The sequence below is a fragment of the Taeniopygia guttata genome, chromosome 3 (genome assembly GCF_048771995.1).
Source record: "Taeniopygia guttata chromosome 3, bTaeGut7.mat, whole genome shotgun sequence".
NCBI lineage: Eukaryota > Metazoa > Chordata > Aves > Passeriformes > Estrildidae > Taeniopygia > Taeniopygia guttata.
In genome coordinates this window covers 97,518,677-97,541,694 of record NC_133027.1, presented here as the reverse complement: position 1 = coordinate 97,541,694, position 23,018 = coordinate 97,518,677, and the positions used below count along the sequence as shown (strand labels likewise).

The 23,018-nt window shown below is 42.2% G+C and overlaps 3 protein-coding genes across 4 annotated transcripts in view; 1 reads left to right on the top strand and 2 right to left on the bottom strand.

Annotated features, from left to right (window-relative positions):
- The window catches only part of ACBD3 (acyl-CoA binding domain containing 3), a 40,169-nt gene extending 30,245 nt beyond the window's left edge, over positions 1–9,924 (bottom strand). The window contains exons 1-2 of one of the 2 annotated variants that reach the window (XM_072927485.1): positions 9,757–9,924; positions 2,093–2,346 (exon numbers count right to left, since the gene is read on the bottom strand). In XM_072927485.1, coding sequence (XP_072783586.1) covers positions 2,093–2,102 — 10 coding nt within the window. In that variant the 5' untranslated portion in view covers positions 2,103–2,346; positions 9,757–9,924. Of the gene's footprint in view, positions 1–2,092; positions 2,347–8,709; positions 8,900–9,756 lie in introns of those variants that run through there. The other variant, XM_072927486.1, reaches the window with a different exon arrangement.
- On the top strand, positions 9,490–10,522 carry MIXL1 (Mix paired-like homeobox). The gene is made up of 2 exons (XM_030268964.4): positions 9,490–9,807; positions 9,882–10,522. Exons 1-2 carry the CDS (start codon positions 9,520–9,522, stop codon positions 10,296–10,298), a joined length of 705 nt encoding a protein of 234 aa, XP_030124824.2. The 5' UTR covers positions 9,490–9,519; the 3' UTR covers positions 10,299–10,522.
- A 2,234-nt stretch (positions 10,523–12,756) lies between these two features.
- LIN9 (lin-9 DREAM MuvB core complex component) overlaps positions 12,757–23,018 on the bottom strand; it is a 38,426-nt gene continuing 28,164 nt past the window's right edge. Inside the window, exons 11-15 of the mRNA XM_032747411.3 lie at positions 19,527–19,607; positions 16,104–16,229; positions 15,597–15,779; positions 15,398–15,495; positions 12,757–14,129 (exon numbers count right to left, since the gene is read on the bottom strand). Coding sequence (XP_032603302.3) covers positions 14,024–14,129; positions 15,398–15,495; positions 15,597–15,779; positions 16,104–16,229; positions 19,527–19,607 — 594 coding nt within the window. The 3' untranslated portion in view covers positions 12,757–14,023. The remainder of the gene's footprint in view (positions 14,130–15,397; positions 15,496–15,596; positions 15,780–16,103; positions 16,230–19,526; positions 19,608–23,018) is intronic.

Sequence of the window (23,018 nt, the reverse complement as noted above, 5' to 3'; positions counted from 1 at the left end):
TGTGTGTCTCTGCCAGTGTGCCATGCACCTTCTCTTCAGCAGTGGGGTCACAGGCAAGTTACAGTGGCATTTGATGGGTGTGTTTGGACAGCCCAAACTTGGTCATACACTGTTAATAGCAACTTGCTGCTGTGGAAATGTGAAATGCAAAGATTTGATTGGAATAAAGGAGGTCAGGTCGAGTAGATGAGGAAAGAGTGCAACATGCAGGGGTGGGGTTTGCTTGGCTGGGCACCTGTGTGGCTCTTAGGAATTATCCTGGTCCCTAAAGCAGGAGTCTGCTCCATACAGCCAGAGGAAGGATCACCATTTGGCTGAAGAGATACAAAATCAAGCTCTGTGGGCAGGTAGGATCAGTCCTTGGTCTGTTAGGATTTTTAATGTCAGCAGATTCCCTGTTTATCCTGGACTGCTTTGTACATACCAGGACTCTTGCTGCAGTAGTTGATAAAAATACAAAACACAAAGGAAGGAGAGCTCAACCAAGAGAGAATAATCAAATTAAACTCCTTATCTTCTCACTTATGCCCTTATCCTGGCAAAATTTAAGAAAAATACAATGTTTTTGAAATGCCAGAAAACCATGAACACTGCTATGCTTGCACTGACCAAGACACACACAATGTAAAATACCCAGGTGATGCTGTGATTGATGTGATATCCTGCCCAGCTTTGCAATTTCTAGCTACTGTCATAAATATTTTGTCTACAGCCATATTTCATGCTTTGCCAGTGAGTGACAAAAGAGGCCAGCAGTAGTGGAACTGCAAATAGAAACCTACACTGTGATGCTGCAGCACTCTTTTTTGATCACTCAGATGTGCAGCAAACCCTCAGCATTCCTTTAAACCTTCTCTTATCTGAAATACCTTAGTTAAGAGGTATCCCAGCTGCAAAGATGTGATTGCAAAAGAGGAAAAACGTGGTCTTGTAAAGATGTGGGGGACAGCTAAGATGGCAGTAGAGAGCAGCTGAGATCACCCCAGCCTGGAGTCACTCTCCATCTTGGATTGCAGTTGTCACATCTGGAGTAATAAATGCATTTGCTCTTTGCCATGTGTCCAGCAGGACGGCGAATCTTCCAGGGGCAAGGAAGAGAAGCTGTCAAGGAGAAAAGTCTTAAATCTTCCAAGTAATGTGTAAAACAAGTTTGGTCATATACAAAAGAGAGGGGTAAGAATCAAGGGGACTAAAAGATAATGGAGAAAGAGATAAAAATACTAATAAAAAGAAAGAGAAGAAGACCTTTAGTCAACAAAGGAGAGGATCAGAATAAGGAGGTGACAAGGGTGCAGCCTTGGCAAACAGAGCCAAAGTGAAATAGAAAAATAACCCTGCCAGAAATAAAAGCAGAGGAGTTGAGCTTGAATGAAAGGGGTCAAAAAACAGCTGTCATGTAAAATGGGAGTGAGAGAATGAGCAGGGCAGCCCAGGGGAGCAGCAGTGCAGGCTGAAGGCAGGATTTGCCTCAGAGAGTGCCTTTGCCAGAGGAGTGAGCCAACACACAGGATGCTGTTGGACAACTTATCTGGGATGGCTGAGGCAGGGGGATGGGACAGTAGGGGAGGAGGATGGAGATACTGATCTGTGCAAATGCCTGGAGCTTCTGTGTGAGTCAGGCACCAGAAAACTGTGCTGTGGGCTTACCAAAGTCAGGATAACCCATGGAACTAATGCCTACTGAGTGTGTTGCATGGCACTTCTCTTTAATTTGATTTTTAAATAGCAAAGAAATATGAGTCAGTTCATGCACAGAAGAGAATGACTTAATCAAATGGCATAGTAACCACTGCACTCCCCAGCTATGATCATGTGGTACTGCTGATTTAATGACAAATTGCAAAACCCCAGCTCAGGTGAAACTTCCCACGTTCTATCCACATGTTAAACCTGAAAATCTTCCAAACTTTACAGAGGCTTGAAAACCTTTGAAATTCAAGAGCCCAGAAAAAAATGCAAGAGCAAAATCAAAATGTTTTTGTTGTAAATGTTATGATACATGAGACTAAAAGTCCCTCATCTCTAAAACTGATCAGAAAAGAGGGTGGGAAACATTTAGAATGAATGATTAGACTGAAGCCAGAGCACTGACCTTGGCACATGCCTGAGAAGCAGCAGGGAAGCACAGGGAAGCCAGATGAAAGATTTTCCAGTCAGAGAGGGAAAACTTGGTGGATTTTAATAGCACAAGGGCAGAGAAAGATCATGGGTTTGTGTTCATATTGTAATAGGCATCCAACCATACCAGGACAGTTCTGGTTCTGTGTATTGTCTTCTAGCTTTGAACCATCAGAGCAAAACTTGCTTCACATTTGGATCCTTTTCTCAATAACCACAAGACACAAGCTGTAACAAACAAACAAACATTTACATTAAAATCCATTAATTTCAGCAGCTAATGCTCTCAGATACCAAACAATGCAAGAAAGAGACAGAGACTCTAGTGACTCATTTGTTAAGTTGGAATAGAAGGAAGAACTAACCACATGCAGGGGATGATGATAAGGGTTAAGAGCCTGCCAAGAAAAGGTAGAAAACAATGCCTTAACACTCCTTGCTAAGACTAAGGAGCCTGCAAGGGAAAAGTTTTTCATGCTGTTATCCAGTGCTGTTAGAGGAGAATGTAGCCCCTTTGCTATCCATCACCCTGCCTTCCCCTGCCCACTCTACTCTGTGTATATATTCTGGTTGCACCCTGGCAGGCTGCCTCTCCTACGTAGGTGCTGAATGAAAAGAAGGAAAACATGGTCCTGTCTTTTTCATTAGCTCATCCTCTCTTATCTTCTTCCTTCTTTCTTTTTTTGTTCATCTGCAAATATATTCCTTTGCTTTCACAGTAAATTAATTAAACATTCTTGGGAGTTCAGATAATGCTGTTATTTTGTATACACAACCACCTGCACCAACAGCTCTCAGCAAATCTTCATTAAGGAAAGTATCTCTAAGAGCTGGGTATGACCTTGTTCAGAGCATGTGTAAGCAAAGCAATATAGTAAATTCTATTAAGTAGAAGCTTGAGGTCCTCTCACAATATAAATATAAAACCAGAGGGGCTACAGAGAAAAATTGCAACAAGGATTTGCTTAAGCCTAAGGTTTGCTGCCACAGCAAACTTGGTGGGATTGTCCTCTCACTGCAGAAGCACCAGTGAGGGTCAAGTACCCTGCCATTCCTGGGGTATCTCAAAACCCAAAGTTGAGTTGAGGTTTAGGTATATTTAAATTCAACACTAAACATCCCCTGCTCTTTCAACCAATCCCTCCTATCTCCAGGTAGCTTCCTCCATATTGCCCTTTCCCCTTTCCCACCCCCACCATCTGCTCTTATCTCCCTCCCACTCACAAATCCTGGATCTTCCTCTCCCTCTGATGGTAGGGAGCCAGCTGCCAGCCATCAGACATTCTCTGCTCTTGCCCTGTTGCTGTGTCTGGGTCCTCTCTGAACCTGGGCATCTTGCCCCAAATCTGTTGCTGTTGGGATTTAGCAAATACAGCCCCTTGATCTTTTCATATGCATTTGCTGGGTTTTTACGCCTCCCCGCCTCCACCACCGCTTCCTTCAAGGCTCTCTGTGTGTCTGAAGCTCTTATCAACTCCTCGGAGCAGAATACACGAATGGCACCACCAGGTCTTGAAGTCACTGTCTCACACCTCGCAGGAAATGGCTCACCCCACCAAGTCACATCCCCCTCCTAAGCACAGGGCTAAAGTCACAAGATACTATGAGTTTCTCATGGCCAAAACCAAGGGGACACTGCAGCTGAATTTTCAAAGGAAAATAGATTGTGCATATATAGAGGTAGTCAGGTCTGAGCCAAGCAAGGCAGGCATCTTTCAGAGAGAACATAACCTCCTGTCACATTGCATTTGTTTTAACCCTCTGTCTGTGCACAGAGCTGCTGGGCAAGCCTGGTGATGTGAAATCATCTGTGCTGGGGATTGGTATCACCAGGCTCTGACACTGTTCTGGCTCTTCAATGCCATGGGCTCCATCACACCAGAGATGTGCCCAATGTACTTTTTGTACCAGTACAAAAGTGAAAGGGGTTCAGCCCAGCCCGTTGGTCACAGGTCACACTCAGGACACTGTGACAGTACCATCTCCCTTTCACTCCCCAGTGCTCAGGCACCTGGACACCCTCTGGGACAGCCTGGAGTGTGGCCAAGTCCCGTTTCTGTCCTTGCAGTAAGACACTGGCTGTATCCCCCTCACTGTGTCCCAGCTGGAGGTGAACACACTCGCTGGGCTGAGCAGCAAGGCAAGCCCCCTCTTCCCTGTAGAGGACTCTGGCAAGGAGGAGCTCTCAGAGACACAGCTGAATATCCACAATGGACAGGCAGCTTGGGCCTTTCAAGAATATATTTCAAGGCATCTGCAAACCATGCCAGAGTGAGGACAAGATACAACCCACCCTGCTCAAGCTCTTCCTTGTTAAAGCTGTGAGGACTAGAAAAATGACAACTCTAAATGAAAAACATGGCATCATTTTAAGATCTCTACATAAAAGCCTGGATGGGCCACAATATATAGATCTTATGTCTGTACATTGGGAAGACCTGATAAACCTCTAAAAGCATTTGGAGGTTGTAAAGAGCTTTGTCACAATGACTAGAAGCAATCAAAGGAAAATTAAGTACTCATATAAAGATTTCCTCCTAGGCAGAATGAAAAAACCTCAAAACCTATGCCTAGCATGCATTAACAATTTTTGCTATCAGGGCCCTGTTAGAGAAGCTGGAAATTATATGGTATTTTCCTGCCAGCAGCAACTCTGGAGCAAATGTAGTTATATATGCAACCAGTAAAATGTGTCTGGACCACAGTTAATTTAATTTGTAGGATAATTATCCAGGGATTGCTTCTTCAGGGACAAGGTGTCCAGGGATATTTTAAACTTAACCCTTAACAGCAAAAATGTGGTTTTATTTTTTCTTAAACTTTCTCTAAATTAATGAAATCAGGTTTGTGTGACCACTGTCTCTTTTTTAGTCAGTCTCCTAATACATGGAGAGGGACTTTTTGCAAGGGCATGTCATGACAGGACAAGGGTAAATGGCTTCAAACTGAGAGTAGGTTTAGATTGTATATTAGGAAGAAATTCTTCACTGTGAGGGTGGTGAGGCCCTGGCACAGGTTGCCCTGAGAAGTTGTGGCTGCCCCATCCTGGAAGTGCTCAACGCCAGGTTGTATGAGGCTCTGAACAACCTGGTCTGGTGGAAGGTGTCCCTGCCCATGGCTGTGGGATTGAAACGAGATGATCTTTAAGGTCCTCTCCAACCCAAACCTTTCTATGATTCCGTGATAAGATTTGAACTTTTTGGCCAATTTCAATTAAAACTGATGTAGAAATTGAGACCTCCAAGATACCAAATCTTTGCAAATTTACTCAGGTTGACAAGAGACTGCTAAATCTCCACTTCTAAAAACCTCAATCTCGGGTTTAGTGACCAGAGAATTCACGTTGAAGACAGCTACCAAGAAGAAAAAAAAAAACAACCAAACAATAAACCCTGCTGGAATGACAAGACTGTGCACAGATTGTGTCCCTGTAGAGTCCTAGAAGGAACAGGGTGATGTGACACCTGACAAGCTGGAGGAGTTTGAACACAGCCAAGGCTGCATAGCTGGTTACAAATCACTGCATGGCAAAACCCCAGGGGTCCCATTGCCTCCAGGACTGAGCAGCAGAACTGCTCACATGGTTAGTTATTTAAAGGGGTGTGTTTGTCTTGTCAGCAAAGCCACGACTGCATGTCACAATGCTGCCTACTCTTGCCACGTATTCTGGGATGCTTCCCAAGCACCAGTTGCTCAAGTCACATAAAGCAGGATCTCAAACTGCACATTTAAAAGATGACTTTGTAGCCCTGAGAGCCTGAGAAAACCTCCCTAGCTTGACATGCAAGAGGCTGAAGAGCCAGATAGCTGGAAAACTCACCACAGGGCCTATCTCCCCCTGCTTCTCCACAGCCTTGGTGTTTCACAGCCTGTCTTACCCTTGCTGGATGCTCGGAGCTGGCAGCAGTGATGTAAGAGCACATTCTCCAGCTGAAGCTTAAAACTTTTTTATTGCAGTTACAGGCACATTTTTTATTGTGAGTCCTCTTGGCACAGATGCTTCAGTGCCGAGGCACTCCCAGCACAGACAAAAGCACAACAGGTTTCTCTCCTGACAAATAGAGTGAAGATCAATGTAAACAGCTTCTGAAGCAGCTTGTAATTTTTCATATCAACACAGGGCAGTCTGCTTTTCCCTTAGAGATAGCTCTCTCAGTTTTTGCCATCTTAATTTCAAAAAGCAAGCCACTTCTGGACTTCTGTCATAGCTTCTGCTTCTCAAGGGAAGACATAAAATCTCCCTTTTTGCCTTGGTGGGACACAAATAAAAGCAAGTCTGCAAAACAGGAAGGAACAAAACTAAACGTCTTCTAAATGCTTCCAGCCCTTACCTGGGTATGACTCCATGCAGATGTGGGCGCCTACAAGGCATCAGAAACTTCTCTGTCAGAACACAAGGGGCACAGCAGGATGAAAAACTACTTGTCAGGGAAAGGAAACTGCACTGAATCCAGACACAGCACTTTTTCTTTGCTGCAGGAGGCACAATGCACTACCCCACAGGCACAGCTTTTAGGACGTCGGTGGGATAATAATCTGTGGGAGCTGTGGAGAAGTATGCCAGCATTGGGAGGGAAGAGAACTGCCAGAGGGAAGCAAGTAGCTGTCTTTCATGTCATCCTGCTTGCCTGGGAGGAGGCAGAAGCCTCCTATTCTGATGTCCACCTAACAGCACGCTCCTTCACAATCAGTACTGTCTCCCTTGCTTTTATTCAACCTTAAATCTATTTCAAACCAAGCCAATACAGAAAGGTGGCCACAAGGATCCCATGGACAAAATTCGTGTGTGATGCTCTGAGCAATAGGAAAAAGAAAATATATTTCCTGGGCTCTGGTCCCACTCCAGAATTGCTTTGCTTTTGCAAAAGCACATACCACTGGTAAGCAGAAAAGAACTCATCACTAGATTAATGAACACGCTGGTAAATAGCCAGCCAGCCCAGACAGGGAAATTGAGGCAGACTAGAAGTAAACAGAAGTCAGCACCTGCAGACAGGCAGCACAGCCTGACCTGCTCAGAGCACTCATCCACTCACAGGTATGTCTGTTAGAAAATGCAATTGTCTGCAGCCAGGCAATGAAGAGTCTGAGTGGGAACCCCCCAGCCTGGGGCCTGTGTGTGCAATCCTGGGCTGCACCAAGGGTTTTGCCCACAATTCACTCACACAGGGCTTCCTATTGCAAACAGCAAAGCCACCAATCACACTGCATCCATGGACAATATGGAATGCACAAAACGTAGTAGTGTGTGGGAGTTATTTTACTTTCATTGTAACAATGTAGACTTTTTAAAAGTCTGTAATTGTTACATCTGTGTCTCCCAATGAAAGTTTTCAAGCCTGGGAAGCCTCATTGTTCTTTTCCTCACCAAGGGAAGCGTGTCAGCTGCTGTCACAAGACAGCTGCTGGAACACCTCTGGAACCATAAAGGGCAAGGGAACTGAGGAGGCTTTTGGTCTGAAGGATGTCACAGCAGTCAGAGATCAAAGAGTCAGCCCATTTCCAGATTCATGAGTTGGGAACAGGTCTATTAGCTCCCAGTACTCACTCTTTCCCTGAGTATCTGTTCAATATACATTGACAGTTGTCTTAATGGGAAGTCTGACACTGAAAACCACCAAGCTCCTGGGCAGTGTCTTTCAGTTTTGTTCTCTGCTAGCTCAGAATCAGATCCAGGTGGGGAAGTCCTAGAAGCACCTCAGATGGGATCCCCTCATTCCCCTCCTGCTCCATCTGGCAGTGTCCTCTTGCTTGTACAGCTGTCCTGGGGGTATTGGTAACTCATAGGTAGGAATCCCATATTTGGATTGAAAAAACCCAACCAACAAACCCCGGCTGTTGTTACTGTACAGTTAATTTAACTCGGTTAATTCCCCGAGCACACTGTGCGGCCTGACACATGCTCAGCTAAAGGGAAGGCATCAGGACAGGGATGAACAGTGGGGGGCCTGTGGGTGCCAGCAGCTCTTTTAAGCCTGGGCTGCTGCTGAAAGAAAATCACATGTATGTGCGTGAAAAAACACATTTCCTCAAAAACCTGCTTTCTCTGGCAGCCTTAATCAACCGTAACCAAATCCTAGAAACTATATTCTTATAATGGTAAGCAGGATTAAATCCTTCAGAAAAGAAACCTCTGCTATGTTCTCTGGAGTATTATTTGATGTAAAATACAATAAATAATTCATCATGTAAACATAATCTGGAATAATTTTCTTTTGCTGCCACCTGTGGCATCTTTTAAATCTGCAAGAAGTCTGCAGAGTGATTCAACCCGTCCATGAGTTTTTCACTAAAAACCTTAAATAATGCTGTCTGTGCTTTGTGGATCACCACTCAGCTTTCTCACAACTGTGCCCAACTGAGAACATTGTACAAGTCTCATGTGCCTGACTGCTCTCTGCAGGCTACAGCCCAGACAGCAGATTTTGGGAACAACCTAGAAACTTCAGTCACGAAAGCATCTGGACTGTTGCACATGTAAAAGCACAAAGATACAAATGTTTTACGAACAAAACTTATAAAACCAGCTTTTAACAATTTTAACATGATTTTCTGTAGGAGACAGTTATAAAAAGTAATATAAGGAGAAACCATTTTAAGTGCCTTGGTGTTGTTGGGGTGTGCAGGCAGCATTTCAGCACGAGACCTCTCCATCTGGGAATCAGTTATAGCAGAAGCACACAGGATGTGCCAGTGTAATGTGTAAAGGCATTAGCAAGTGGTGGAAAAGGTGATGACACCAATGTCTGCCTCTGCCTTGTCTGAGCTGCTGTGGCTCTCCAGGTGCATTTAACTTGCATCTTAAAAAGAAAGAGATGTTTTTGCAGCAGCAGGAAGCTGTACACCACACACACACCTGGCAGCGAAGCACTGGGGCCAGGGGAAGAGATAACTTCTGTTTGCTTTGTCTCGCACCAAGCACGATCCACTACTTGCCAAAGCAGTCATCAGCTCGAGGGCATCTACTTCAACACCAATAGTTGGAGAACGCGAACTCCATAACCCTTCCAGCCCAGACGTTGTATCAGCAATAACCCAGCCGCGGCTCTGGTCCTCTCCGGGGTGCCAAACTCCCAATACCCGGTAGTTTTGCGTGCAGATGCAAAGACCGTTCCCTTCTCCCTCTTGCTGTCTATCTTTCAGGCGGGGAGTCGAGAGCTGCCAGCCATCACCCACCCCGTCAGGCACGCATAGGGCATCACTGGCTCCCCTGGGCTGAGCAGGGCAGGGGCCGCCCCAGCCGGGCACTCCCCCGGCTACCTGGGGCGCGGGGCCCGGCGGGGTGCCCGGAGCTCACCTTCCCCGCGGGGCCGTGCCGCCCCTCGAACCCCCGCCCCTGCCGAGCCCCCTCCCCGGCTATAAAGCGCGGTGGGCCGTCCGGGCCCGCTCCTCGCCACTGCCATGGCCGCGCTGCGCTTCGGAGAGCCCCCGGCGGAGCCGCCCGCCTTCCCCGCGGGCAGGTGGGCGGGAGGCGGCGGGCCCGGCGCGGCCTCGCCCGCCCTCAGGGCGCTTCCCCCGGCGGAGCCGTCCGAGGGGGCGCCGGCGGCCTCGCAGCGTCGGAAGCGGACCAGCTTCACGGCGGCGCAGCTGGAGACGCTGGAGCTGGTTTTCCAGGACACCATGTACCCCGACATCTACCTGCGGGAGAAACTGGCCGACGCCACGCAGATCCCCGAGTCCCGCATCCAGGTGAGGGGCGCCGGCTGTGCCGCGCCCGCCGCGCGGGGCCGCCCCGCCGCGCTCACCGCCGCCTCTCTCCGCAGGTCTGGTTCCAGAACCGCCGCGCCAAGTCCCGCCGCCAGCGGGGCCCGCCCCGCCCCGGCCCCGCCGCGCCGCCGCCGGGCTGCCCGCGGCCGCCCCGCTTCGCCGCCCTGCGCGGCCCGGAGCGGCCCCGCTGCGCCCTGTCCGGGGTGGCCCGCACGGAGGACGGCTCGGTACCCTACGCGTGGCCGCCGGCCGCCAGCTTCCCCGCCGGCCCCGCCTTCGAGGGCTTCCCGCCCGGCCAGTCCGGCGGGGCAGAGCCCGGCCCGTTCGCGGGGAGCGCCGCCGGCCCCTTTCCGCCAGCCCGCGCCTTCTGCGGGCAGTACTCGCCCGTGTCGGACGCCGAAGACACCAGCGGCTACTCGGAGTCGGGCTCGGAGTGGGAGGAGAACGCGCTCGGCGCCTTCCGCGCCCTCTGAGCGCCGCGGCGGGACGCGGCCCGGGCGGGGAGCAGTCACACACCGCGCTACCTCATCACTGCTGCTCTGCCACTGTTGCACTTTATCCGGTAGTAACTGATTCTACCTATTTATTTAAGAAAGATACGGGTCGGCTCCATCAGCTGAGGGCATCTTTTTACACTGTATTTAAAGTTTTCTTGTATCATGTTTAGTATTTCTATTTAACCTTCTTTAGCCAAAAAGCTAACCCATATCCACTGTGTTCTGGGGGTGGGGGCTGGTCTTAAAAAAGAGTGATGGTCTATTGGGATTTTTTGACCAAGGAAAATAAAATAAAGCTTTACATTTTTCATCTGCTTGTGTGCATACCTGGTGCAGGGGCGAGGTTTCGTACCTTGGCAGGGTAGAGAAGTGGTAGATATCCCAGCTGCAGGTTCTCCTCCCAGGTCCTGGAGAGCTACGGCTGCAGTTCAGATGTCAGTAAGAGACCTAAGGGGCCCAAAGGACAGGTTACAGAAACTGCCTTAAACTTTCTCTGTCAGTATTTGTCTTAAATCTAAACTAAACAAACACCCCCATCCCTAAATGAATATGGAAATGTCTGGCCTAATTAATGCAAACCCCGAAATCTCAAGTGCTCAGACAAAAGCCTCCAGTCTGCCAGCTAAGCCAAGGTTAATGTTAAACTACGAGAAATGGGAGTATGTTGTGGCCATTATAAGGGTGCTTTAGCTGTAGGCAGGGACTACACAGAAGCTGTTCACATGATGGCTTGTGGGCTGAATGGCTCTGCATTAAGAACGGCAAAATCAGTAACAATAGAACTCTCTCCTCCAAGTCAATTTATGGAGGAAGGATACATTACTCTGTCATAAGGCAAATTCTTCCTCCTTACAAAATAGCACTTCAGAGCCTAGTAGAGCAAATTGCAAGTTGTGGAAAAGCAGCTGAATGCCAGCAGCACAGGAAAAATTACCCATGTACTGGTGGCAGAAATACCCTGTATGAGGAATCATACCCCACAGAACAAGGTTACCAATGCACAAAATCCCTCAGGGCCACCCTGTAACATACCTGTGCTTGTGAGATCCGGGATAGCTGAACGCTGGTTGGACTGCAAGCTTGCAAGGTGAACTGGCATGGTAGGGTTGCTGATTAGTAGTCTTCATCAAAAAAAACCCCAGAGCTATCATTGAAAAAAACATGAACCAAAAACCAACCAACCTACTTCAGACACCATCTGTCCCAAGTGGACTTGGGTGCTATGCTGGGGATCAGGAAAACCCCAGAAGACAAGCACTTGCAAGAAAAGATGGAAAATGAGACCATGGTTTCTTGGGGGCTCAGGGTAAATTCAAGTTTACTGATTATAATAAATCAAAGTAAATAGTTCTGCTCCTGCAGACTTCAGGTATGGTAGTTGCAGCGAGCTCTTGAGACTCCTGCTATGCTTGGGGTACACTCAGCAAAAGCATTTGTATTTGTTACTGTCACCAAAATTCAACATTAGCTCTGACTAACACATCAGTACCCAAGAAAAAATGCAGCCTTTCAAAGAATAGAAAAGAAGTGCATATTCACATTGCCTACATGAATGGGACAAATGACATGTGAAAGTAAATAGCTTATAATAAGTGACAGATTCTTCTATGATATACTTAAACCATTAATTATTATTAATGAAAATTAATTTAAAATAGTTAATTAAAAATAATTTTTAAAACCTACAGCAACAGAAAACATACATTTAAGTATCCACATGTAAAAAGCGTCATACCTAAGGAATCAAGAGTTGAGATTGGAGAGTGGTGGTTATTGCAGCGCATTCTATGTCCAGTAGGATAAAAGGCTGTCATGAAAAGCAGGTTTCCAAATCCTCTGGTATCTACTTAGTGTCTACAACTTGTCTCCCTCTCAGTTTGGGATGTTTGCCATCAACAGGGCCAAATGACTCTCCTGGTGTTTTGTACTGGGAAGTCCTGCTGCTCAAAACATTCAGTGCACATGCTGAGCTTGAGTCCAACAGCAGGAGGGGTCAGAGCAGAGGTGTGCTGAGGGAGCAGCAGGCACATGAGTATAGGGGTGCAAGGGGATGGTTCCTTCTTCCCAAATTAGCTGTTGAGCAGATTACTGCCTGTCTGGCTAAACTTATGCACCTTAAATTAGGCTTTGGCACATTTCTCTTTTTTACATGAAAAGGGTGGTGGGAGAGGACTCTTTATCAAACAGATGGTAACACCAAAAAATAACAAGTGCTATAATTACAAAAGCAACTGCAGGGACCACTATGATGTGCTGTTGCATTATGAGAGGTAAGTTTTCCTGGGTACCTCAGCTAAATTACTGTTTATTTTATAGTATCCCTTGTAAAATTTTTGAATACCTTTTAAAATAGCTACTCACCTCATCCTCATAACATTTCATTTTCAGCAATTAGCTTCTCTTAAAAAAATGACCTGAGACCATCTGCAAAAAATTTTGCATTTTTGTGAAATATATCAACTCTCATAGGTCAATTTATTCAGTTACAAATTTCATTGAGAATAAAAGATTTATGCATTTCTCTTAATTAACAGAACAAATTTAGCTAAATATAAACTCTGCACTAAAGTTTTGCAGTGGCACAATACCAACACAGAATACAGAAGCATCTTTAAACTATACAAAATTTTAAAATTGAAAATAACCCTGTTTACATATTCTTTATACATTAACATACAAAAGACCTTATTTAATGAGGCATCTAAAAGAATCAAAAACATCTCTACAGCTATCTCTGAAAATCCATATCTGGAAACAATTCATTACACAGAAGCTTTACAAGACTATTTAAACAAACCAATACACACTTTTTACAAGATTAACATTCCAAAAGGTATAGGCAGGCTATCACTTCTTATTTTTGCAGTTTACCTCACTGGTTACCTTTAATTATAAAAAACTTCATATTTATATATGGTGGGTATTGTTGAATAACCAGTAATCTAATTTAAAACTTGTGCAAAATGAACAAGATTTTGGAAAAACAGTAATTTTAACCAGTCACTTATATAAAATACCACCTAAAGAACTATTGTCCTGTGTGAAGGGAAAAAAGCCATAACCAATCTCTTTCTGGAAAGTTAAGTTACATTTTTATAATCCTTCATTAGACTCCTTCTATAAGTTATGATAAATTAAGATTTGCAACAAGACATTGACTGATTGATAGACCTGCCCAACATCCTCAGTTTACAGTTTATGTTTGCTGGCTGTATCCTGCTGCTGCTTCCTTAGGTCAGGGCTTCCCAAGGGCTGAGCTGGCAGCTCTGAAGAGCTACACAGAGGTGTAGCTTTACACAACAAAGACCTGCCATGTGGCTACTAACTCCAGCCATTTCCTCTTCAGCACTTCTAACATACCAGGAGATCCAACAGCAAGAGGTGTGCTGAATTAATCTGAACTTTTAAAAATGAAGTTCAAATTATATGAAAGTATGCTTTCAAGTTTACTATAATCAATGCAATTACTAACAGATTACCAGTTAGCAAAACTACTGCATGTGAATAACAAATGGAGAAATCTAATGTAATGCTGGCCAGAAATGCTGGTTTCCTTAAGAAGCAGATAGAATATATTTAAAAGGGTCCTTTCTGAGAGGTTTTCTCTTCCCTTATCTTCTGGCAGTCAGGGTATTTGGTGAAGCCTATAGAAAGGAAGAAGATTTTCCAGAACTACTTGCTGTACACTTGAAAGGAAGTTTTCAGTCTCTGTTGGTGTTATTGGCTGCAAAAGCATGTAAGTTTCCCATCTGGCTCAGACCACTCTGAATATGTGCAACGTGGATCTCAACGTTATTCTGAAAACAACTGTGGAAAGAAAAAAAGAAGGAAAGAAAGAAATGTTGAACCCAATATGTAAGAGTTATGTCCAAATAGCTCTACAGTGAAAAATCAAGATGTGAGCCTAGCCAGTATAAAAATCCAGGTGAATCAGAGAGCAGTACATACAAATGCAACTTGACAGAGAAACATGGGAAAACACAACTTGCACAAACAGCTGCCAGAAATGAAGAGTCACTGACTTAAACACTTAAAGTAAGGTTTTAACATGACCAGAATTAGTGAAATTAAAATATTATGAAGAGATGCTCTAATGGCCAAAATAAGTACCATGAAATGGAAACATCATCACTTTCTTTTCTGGGTACATCAACCTTTACTTGAATCAATTCCAATATGCAATTTGCAGCATTGACTATAAAGAAGTTTCACTAATGTTTGAGGTTTGGTTTTGTTTTTCCTAATGAAAACTGATATAAAACAGCATTTCTCAATAACTATATTCAAATCAAAAGGCCATCCTACTATCTTTGGGAAAAAAATTTAAAATTCATGTGTACAGCCTCCCATCATTATGTAGCAATACAAGTAGTAAGGATATAAAAAAATACTTAGCATTTATGTTTATTTTCTGAATGACATCATTTAGCAGCATAAAATGCTTGTCACAAATTGCTGAAGGCTGCAGGGTACTCCAGACAAGTATCACTACACTCTTGCTACCACATTCTTGCTATTTTTATGATTCCTCCTCAGGCAGCTGCTTGTGACAACTGTTGAAAAATGGCCCATCTAGACTAGATTAGCCTTTGGTCTGGCACAATATGGCTGCTCTTCTGTTTCTTGGCTTAAAATCTTGCCAGTGGGAGCTGATCAAAATGTCTAATTGTCTCATATGCCACCTTTTGATATTTACAGATGAGTATGCTAAAAGAATACTGAAATTCTACTGGTTTAAAAAACTTGTATTCCTAGTGAGATTTCAAAATCTGACAAAGGTTTAAAGTAAGTTTTTATATGTCATAAATTACTAAAGAACAATAACGTCTAGTTGTTGTTGCATCAATTTAGCACTTTTAAACTTTTTTTTTAACATGTTACTTCACTGAGAAGTTCAAACAGAAAACTGCTAATTTCACATTCCCTTAAAGCAGCCCCTCTTTTAGATGGGACCCTTCCTATAAGTAGACGTTACCGGATTAAACCCCTTAATTATAATCAATGTTCACCGCTAAAATACAGTAAGAACTATCACAAAGTGTGTAATTAAGAGTTAAATATTCAAAAAGTAATACCTGATATTTGAGGAGTCTATTGAATTCTTAATGTCATTTAATGAATCTGTTAGTGATTTAAATTCAAAGGAATTCAGATCACCTCCTTCTGCTAGACACTGTAGAAGAGGAAAAAAATGTTCTCAGTTCAGCACAAAAACTGGCAGAGCTTTAATACTGTGCATTGTATGGAACAAGCTATGTTGTGCAAATTTTTTACCTTAATTTGCAGTAATATTGCTGTAAGTCTAGAGATAAGATCAGTTAAATTTTCACTCTCCACACAGAGCTGTCCTGTTGATAAGGTATTTGCTTGTCTGACAACCTCCTGAGCATCCTCTTCACATCTGCGCCTCAGGTCCGTGGGCTGGTCAGCAGGCTGGAGGCCCTGGTCAGGAGCAAGCTGCAGAGATAAGAAGGGAAGAAATTAAGAATGAAGATGTCCTTTGCATTTGGTGGATGTGTGAAATGAGATGATTTCAAAGACAGTTTCTGTGTGTATAGTACACAGTGTTTTTCTTTATTTATGTCTACTTAAGAACAGGCCACTGATATCAGAAAAAGCTTTGCTCAAAGGCAGCTCAAATTACAGAGAAGGAACCCAACACAGCTACTAAGAGCTTCATTTCAGTGTGACCCCCACCCACCCCCTATTCCCAGGAAATTCAGTTTTCTAATTAGGTTGAGCAAAACCACCAAGTACACAGAGATTCCAGCAAAATCTTACCTCATAGCAGTACTGTTGAACTTTATGCAAAACTTTATTTAAGTCTTTGTTTAGTTGTTCTAGATCTAGAACAATAGTTGCATATCTCCTCTGAAACTCAATGCCGATTGGCATGGAATAGGACTTCTGTGGAAAACACAAGGCATATCAAAGTTAATGCAATCCTGAACAGTTCCAGATTTTGAACTCATCAAAAGGAGTTTTTATTTGAAAATAAAAAATATTTGAAATCCCAGTGTTAAATAGAATAACCTTAACACACAAAATATTAAAATGCAGTATTACTCTTTATAACTCCATAAACTGTGTAGGTAACAACCATGCTTTTATTCCCTTCTTGAAGTGCTACAATAATCTATGGTGGCAAATGCTACAGCAGTTGACTCTGGTCTGACCTGCTTATTCCTTCAGTAGCTGGGCATGGCTTCTCCCTACTAGTTGAGCAGAAAACTATCCTGCCAGCAGAGGAACAGTACAGGACAATGTGGCCACGACCACCTCTGCTGCAGGATGGGAGACACAAGTGGCTAGCAAATTACTGGTCACTTGAGGATGACTCAGTGCTACACATCTTCTGTTACAGCTAACAGTTCCGCCAAAAAAGAAAGTTACTAGAGCTTATATTTGGTAATAGTATTTTGTAAGCATGATTTTCCACAAAAAAATAAATACCAAAATACAGTATATTTTTTCTTATACTCTATTCAGTACAGTTTGACATTGTTTGGGTGATATTTATAAAATGGAAACAAAACATACAATATATTATAAAATTTCCTCTCCAAATTGCCTCTTGCAAGAGAAGCTAGAGGTAGCCATAGGGCTGATTTTGCTTGTACCTCCTACAAGCAAAACTTTTAGCTATAGATTCACACACAAGATAGAGCAAACTTCAAAGTCAAGAGCCTCCATCAGGATAATCGTGGTCAGAAACTCAAAAGGTTTCAGTTATGAGTTCAGTTCAAATTTCCCTATTAAACCTAATCACTGAGGTGATCTACAGGGATTTACAAATTTGAATACCAACTTAATAGGGCTTTAAACTAACACCATAATTTCAGAATTCACTGGAAAGTGGCATAAATTTGGCATACTTTCTGCAGCTGTGGAACATAAAAAATCAAATCTCTCAGACCGTCTCCAGTGACGAGTTCCCTTAGAGCAAACTGAACTGCTCCAGCTTAGCTGTGAAAATTGCAGACAATTATGAATTCCCTGTTGGAGAGGAAAGGCTAAGGGCATTCTATGCTCTTAGTGATGACAAAAGAAATATTTCTCAGCAGCAGCAGCACTATTTCTGACCTGGGCACAACCCAAGACCTGGAAACACTGATGAACAGCTAAACTGACAAAAGATGGATGGCTTTCAGTGGAGGGAAACAGGTAACACCTCTGTTACCAAGGATCTAGATGCTTCTCTGAGACAACCAGCATTACCTTTATCTTGTTTTTATTTCAGGTCTTTTCAATTTATACTTGTTTATCCAAATGTTCACTGTTTTATGTACACAGTAATTTGTTTATAGCCTGCAACCCAGACTAGTACAGTGATGTCTAGAAAAATGAGACAAAAAATATACAGTTGTATACATTAATAGCTCCTCTGAAGGCATCCCCTGACTCATGTAAATTTATTATTATTGCCAGATAAGAATGGCCTCCATTCAGTACCATTTCTGATTTTGGTCAGTTCCATTTATTTCTATATTGAATCAGTCATTAAACAGAAGTCTTCATAAAAGGATTACTTTAAACCAAACAGCAGTGGTACTCTAACCATTATCAAATGACAAATGTATGAATTATTATGAAACTCTGACAATTAAGGTACACCTCAATGAACTCAAAGGATTCAATTTTCTTCATGTTTAGGTATGTTATTGATGTCAAAGTGAACTGGGATCAGAAAAAGACTCTTGTTCAAAGAAAATATATTTTAAAGCAGAAGCAACTCACACTCAGTGGCACAAACACAGATGGGGTTGGCCAAGGGACAAAGAGGATTAGAAGATGGGCTAAGAATATGGCCTAATAGGAAGATATCACATCCTCTATGTTTAATTAACAGGACAGCCTTGAGTGGTAATGGGGGTTGCTTTATGATGCTGGTTTTCAAAGGAAACAGAGCAGGGAAGAATGTCAAAGTATCTCAAAGTCCTTACCTGGGTTACAATTGAGCTAAAATGTATCAAATTTAGCAACTATTTCTAGATTTCCCTCCAAGTTGGTTTTTTCCTCTTTCAATTCCATGGAATAAGGAGATTGACCAAGAAAAGTAAGAATGTAGGTAATTTATGACTTAATAGCTGAGCTAACATTCAGGTTCATCCTAGATGAAGGATACTATCATTCCTATGGACCTCCTTATCTATGCAAAAGTACAAATACCTCAGAAAAAAAATAATTTAAGAAGAGTTGGTAAATCAGAGCTGCAGGTTGCAATGACATGTTTTAATCTTGCTTCTCTTTGCATCTAGCTTAGTTACTAATACAAAAAATACAGGAAAAATAATGTAATAACTGAAATGATAACAAGGTTTTGAAGAACAACATCACAGCACAGTTGAAGAAAATTACAGACACACAGAGATGGGGCAATATGAAGCAGAGTAACAGAATGCACACATGCACATGATCATTGAAGGCACAAAGAGAAATCTCACCACAATAAATCACATCTTTCAACAAAATACATATTTGCAATTCAAATATTTTACATGGGGAAAAAAACCCCAACTGTTTTGTTTCAATAAATAAACAAATTGTTTTTCCTTCTTCTTCTCCACAAACCTTTAGTCTTCTGTACACTGCAGAGACAACAGCCTGGATGGATGTTGGCAGAAGGCTGAGACTGAGAGCTTTCTCAAGTTAATTTATAGCCATGGGTGGTAGAAGAGCCACTCTTAAAATTTTGTTTTACTGACTGCTGATTAGATAAAGCTAGCAAGGAAAACTATTCTGCTGCTGCTGCTAATTACACTGTAGCTGCAGTGGTACTGTAACTTTAAATGCCAATCCAGGGCACTCAGAGCTTTACAGAAAAATCTCTGACATGAGTAACTGCTTTAACCAGAAAGCTGAGATAAGTATCTACCATCTGCAAAACAGTTTTAGCATGAATGTCTTACCATATAAACTTGTAAGACAAATTCTCAAGGTACATAGTATTTCCTTACTTTATGTGTTAACTGACATGTGCTATTCTGATGTTAACATTAATCAGTTTCCAAAGCACAGTGCTTTCAAAGGGGAATCATATATGAACTGACCTCTGTGACTTGCCTTTAAAAACAATAAAGACATTTCAGGTCATAGAAAGCAATAAAATACAGATTTTATTTAGACTATACTCCTAATTAAATTTATTTGCATTAGCTGTTAAAGCATATCCTGTTTTAATAACCAAAAAGAAAACATTCTCACCATCTTCTCTGCTTCCGTGTTCATTTCTCTCAATTGTTTGATGTGTTCCTTCTTAATCATAAGGATTTTCGATAACCTGGTCTAAAACAAAGGAACTATTTTTAGCAAGAATAGGTCCTTAAGCAGTTTTGAAATACCATAAAAATTCAAGACAGAAAACCATACCTGCTTCTTTCATAATTTAAAATGTATTTCTCAGTTGCTGATCAAGTTAAGAAGCAGAAATAAAAATTAATTTAAGTTAAATGATGGATTTTCGCAAGATTTTTAAAGTGCTTCTAAGTGCTCTAAATTGATGAGGGCTAAAATCCATCAGCTGAAATTCCCTATAGGAAGACTAACATGATTTATGGCCAGCTAGAGGTTGAAGAACCTTTTTTTAACAGGCTGAAGGAGAGTGAAGGGTGTTATGGTCATAATACTACAATTAGTACCACTCACCTTACTACACCTTTTTTCCCTTCAACAGTTCTCAGCTGTGCCCTCCACCAAGCACCAGCTCTTTGTGCAAACTCCTGCATTTAACCCTGGTTAGAGATTGGATCTATTTTATACAGAACAACTCTGGGCTTTCCATTTCCCTCTTTTGTAATGGGAATACCCTGTGTCTCCTGCCCTGGGGACTTAGCAGGCTGAAGTGGAAATCACTGTGAGCACCTTCAACACACTCATCACCCCCTAAGCTATTTATACTCTAGGGCCTGAGAGAAATCCTAGCTTCACTACAACCAGCAACACTTTTATTACTGGAGTAAACAGAGCAAAAATTTCAGGTTTTATAAATTCCAGAGGGGTTAACTACATCCTAGCAGTGAAACATGTGACTGGGAGAAACAGGAACTCCTAGTTCAACACACATCTGATTTATATATAATCCCTTTTGTGATTTTTAAGTTCAGTCTTAATGCAGCCAGGTTGCTTGCCCCTACAAACTCTAATTGTAATTAGAAAATTGTTCCAGGATCTCTTTCAGTTAATGAGGAATAGTCTAGGAATTTCCATACTAAATATATTCTTTTTCACTTCACAGCAATTTGTTCAGAACTGCCAAACAGTCAAAGCTGGTTTTCAGCTAAATATAGTGTTCCCTCCTTGTATTTATCCCTGTTTATTCAGAGACAATAAAAGCATCTCTTCTCCACTGTTCTTCCACCAGACTAACACAATCTAAGCCTTTTCAGACTCCACTCCCTTAAAGGGCTCTTCATCTCTTAAACTTTTGTGGCCCTTTTTGTATCTTTTTCCATTCACTGCCATCTTTCCTGTGTGTGAGCACAAGAAACCTGTAGTAGCATTCAATGACACACCAGGAAACTAAACCTGTAAAATGGCATCAGTATTTCTCTTTCTAATCCAAATATTTTGCCAGATGCATCTTATGAATGGATGGTGAGCCATGGCCAGAGGCACAGAGGCAACACTGCATGGGTTATCAGCCTCCCAAGTCCAGCTGCTCATTTTTGTCCTTGTGCTGTCCCCCAGTGACAGCACTTGCATTTTTGCTCTTTGTATTTTGCATGAAGAACTCAATCACAGAAGAGATAATGACAAAAAAAAAAAAAATCAGAAGGGGCAAGAAAGAAAAGGTTTAAAATTGTTACTTGTGAGTGGATTGCCTCTCTGATCTAGTTTCTAACACACCACACAAGTGTTCATCTTGCCAATAAAACACCTGTGAGGAAGAAAAGCACTGTACGCCATCTGCCACTGCTGCCAGAAAGTTCCTTGTCAAGCTCTGCTGTCATCACCATCCAGCAACTGCCTAACACATTCTTCTCCTTCATGAAGTTGATGAGTCCCCAAATTAATGCAGAATATATAATTTGTTCCCCAAATTTGCAAGGCATTTGATTCTTAACTTCTACTTTGACATGCAGACATATATGAGGATGCACAGCGCCAGTTCTTCATTGGGTGAGCTTGGATCTTCTATTCTATTCATCCTACTCCAAGATATATTCCAGTGATTAGGATAATCGGATTCTGAGGATTTTCACTGACTCTATCATGTCCACCAACTTTCTCTCAGGGACCTCCATTTTCATCTGCGAGTGAATGCTGTAATTCAGTCTAGCCCTCTTTGTGTTGAGAAATTCTTGCCTAACAACTCGTAACTCATAACAACCATAACTCATCCTGTTTACTGTTGCAATTTATAACTCTCAAAAACTGGAAACAAGTTTCTAGTACAATGCTTTTCACATTAAAAGAAATGAAGGGACAACCCAACAAGAATGTTTAGACTTTCACTTCTGATTTCATTTGTTAGTCATAAAATATGAGCATTTCAAAATGCAGCGTGTGATAACTTACTATGCAATATTTTCAAAATTTTCATAAGGAGAAATCATCCAAAAATCGAGTACCCATTTTCAGATTTTCCTCTTTTTTTTTTTTTTTAATTTTTCCTCCTGAATTTAAGTTGGGAAGACCCCTCCTTTCCCCACAGGCAGACACCAGGTCACTGCAGTGCCCGTGCTGCATCACCACGCTCCCTCTACTGGGCATGCTGCGACCCTGCCAACATCTGCTTTGTCCTGCAGCGCTGCCTTCCAGTCGAATTCTTCACCCCAAAACAAAAGCAGGGAGGAAGGAAAATTAAAAAAGCTGTAGCTGAATACTTGGAAAAATGTCCTCCAAATTTAAATACTGGCTAGAATGTACAAATGCAATCTATTGATTTTGAACTGCCATATATCATATGAAATATTTAAGGACACACATAATGAATTAAGCATGAAAGACTTTAAAAAAAATTATTACTCATTTATTGCTGACTTTATTCTTAATATACTAATTATTGAGCCAGTCTTCTAATGCATCAGCCCACAGTCTCAGATGTCAAAATGTAACATGTAGTAATAAATATAAAGATTAAGAAAAACGAAGACAGTATAGAACAATGACTAAAATAGTTGCTACAAGTCCCAATGTATGCTTGCAACTTCAAGATATAGGTAAGGAGAATATCCCTAACCTTAATTTGTCATTGTATGCCTGCGATTTTAGATTCACTTCCTCTTCTTCAAAATTAATTTCAGATAAGGGAAATAAGGGGCTGGGTTGAAACTTTAATCAAGGTGTGCTCTGTATTTTCTGTTTTGTCCGAAATTCTTCCCATAAAATTGTTTCTTTGTGGTCTAGTTTTTGAGAATATTTTCTTGGAATCAAACTGTTTTTGACCATTTACTTCCTGAACCAACATTAAATGAGAAAAAGGGATTTGACTTTTTTTAAATACTCATCTATCAGAGAGGCTAAGAAAACGTTCTGAGCAGCAACCCTTAACATAAAAATACATCTGGACTGGTGAATACAGCACAATCAATAATCAGCATTCACCATACTCATGTATTGCACAACACCAAATTTCAGTACCTCCTCAAACTTCTAATTAAAAAAGTGATTCTTAAAAATAATCCTTCAAGTCCTTTAATAAATGTTTAAGCCCTGTGATTCTTTGTTGTTGCTCAAATAGACAAACATCAAAAA